The sequence below is a fragment of the Alternaria arborescens genome (genome assembly GCF_004154835.1).
Source record: "Alternaria arborescens strain FERA 675 chromosome Unknown contig_121, whole genome shotgun sequence".
Classification (NCBI taxonomy): domain Eukaryota; kingdom Fungi; phylum Ascomycota; class Dothideomycetes; order Pleosporales; family Pleosporaceae; genus Alternaria; species Alternaria arborescens.
The window spans coordinates 8,639-10,780 of NW_021167976.1; the positions used below are offsets into that span (position 1 = coordinate 8,639).

The 2,142-nt window shown below is 30.3% G+C and overlaps 1 protein-coding gene across 1 annotated transcript; it reads right to left on the minus strand.

The window, feature by feature from the left end:
- Positions 1 to 1,511: 1,511 nt before the first annotated feature.
- AA0111_g12849 (hypothetical protein) lies at positions 1,512 to 1,697 on the minus strand (the record flags this gene model as incomplete). The annotated part of the gene is made up of 1 exon (XM_028646880.1): positions 1,512 to 1,697. The coding sequence occupies one exon, from the start codon at positions 1,695 to 1,697 to the stop codon at positions 1,512 to 1,514; it is 186 nt and encodes a 61-aa protein (XP_028499546.1).
- Between the last annotated feature and the right edge of the window lie 445 nt (positions 1,698 to 2,142).

A 2,142-nucleotide genomic window follows, 5' to 3' on the forward strand; every position in this document is an offset into this window, starting at 1 on the left:
GAAGAATCAGAACAGATGTTGGTATAATATAGGATCACCACCTCCTGCTACTTCAAAGAATGAAGTGTTAAAGTTTCTATCTGTTAATATCATAGTAATTCCCGTTAAATTTGTTGACCTACTGGATGAAATCCCATAGCTTAAAGTGTTGTTCTTTAAGCTTAAAAAGTTATTAAAACTTAGTGTAGGTACGCAAACACTCTCGTGCTTGATCGGACCATATCTTATATTTTTAAGTTGTAGAAGTTTTGTAAATGATCTCAAGTAAAATTTGTTCTGAAATTGTTCATACCTGATTTGATCTTTACTATTTTTTCCTTTCCTTCATCTGTATTATGCTCCTTTCTATCAAACATGTCTACTACTTCCATTCAATCTAATGAATCTAAATGTTTAGTTCCAAATAGAGGAAATTGTAAAAGATAATTTTTAGCCTTCATATTACCTTTAAGGTTAGTAGTTCTAACTCTATACTCAGGTATTGGTTTATCCGATCTTATTTTTTTAACTTCTGTTTCTAAAAAGTCAGCAATATGACTTAAGAAATCCAAATTATCATATCCTTTGTGATCTTCTCGTCTTTGAGATATTTCTAATTTACATTCTAATTTAGGATATTTACCTGAAAGAGTAGTTCTTACTTGAAAAGAAGCGTCTGCTTCTATAAACCCTGACAGTCATGGATTGGAATCTAAAGAGTGTTTAGATACAGGATGTTTTTCAATACTGGTTCCTTTAGTATTATTTAAAAAATCGATTAATGCATTAAGACTATGTATTTTAGGTGTTCTCATATTTCCATTTATTAATGAAATAACTAATAATATACCTTCATAGCTATTTATGGTTAATATATAACCATCTACCCCTTTCTTTCTAGATAATGAACCTACACCTAACTCTTTTTGAACAAGTAGAGCTAAAGGTAAATCTTTTAAATGAAAAACTATTTGTATAGCGGGGTAATTTAACTTACCTTTAGGGCTTCTTAAAGTTTTTGGTGTTATTATTGTACCATCACCTTCAATAAGCCCAGTTAAATAAGAACTAAAAAGGGATTTATTTAAATTTTTACTATTGTTATCAGTATGAATGCATCTACCAGCTGTGCATAAAGGAAAGGTCAAAAGTTCCAAACTACAGCAAAAATATTTTGGCGTATAGCCTCTGAGGTTCTCTAAAAAGTTCAAACTTAATAGATTACCTGCTGATTGCGATATACTTTCGTATAACGGTTCCCAGAATACGGCCAAATTTAGAGCCGGCAGAATTAGTTTACCGGCTAGGACAGGTAAAGATAATAATAATAAAACAGCTGTTATAACAACTGCTCAAGCAAATAATATTAATTTGTGTAATCTTATTCCAGGGCTTCTCATATTAAATGTAGTTGTCATGAAATTCATAGCCCCAAGTAAACTTGATATACCAGAAAGATGTAATCCAAAGATAGCTAAATCCACACTTGGACCACTATGACTTTGTATTCCTGATAAAGGCGGATAAAGAGTTCATCCTGTACCTACACCATTTTCTATACCACCTGCAAATAAGAATAAAACAATACTAGGAATTAATAATAGGTAACTAATATTATTAAGTCTAGGGAATCCCATATCAGGTCCTCCTAGTCCTAATGGTAATAAAAAGTTACCGAATCCACCTATTAAAGCTGGCATAACCATAAAGAAAATCATTATAATAGCATGAGCAGTAATAATACTGTTATATAATTGGTTATCCGCAATATACTGAACACCAGGTCCTGACAACTCTAATCTTATTAAAACAGAAAAAGCAGTTCCAATTAAACCTGCAAATAGTGCATATATTAAATATAATACACCAATATCTTTAGCATTTGAAGATAAGAATCATCTTTCAAATCACATGCTAATTCCTGATGTTTTTATTGTTAGATTGTTGTATTCATTCTTATTAGATAATATAACGTTCCTAGTAGATAAGCTACTAAAAGAAGGGGTACAAGAAGTCACATACATCTAAGAAGATAAGTGTATTCATAAAAAAGTTCATTTTACTACACTTTTAAGTAATAGTAATAAAAATTAACGGTTCGATCCGTTTAAAAGGTTTATTTTTCTAATTTTTATTTTTATTTAATCTAGAGTATATTTAATA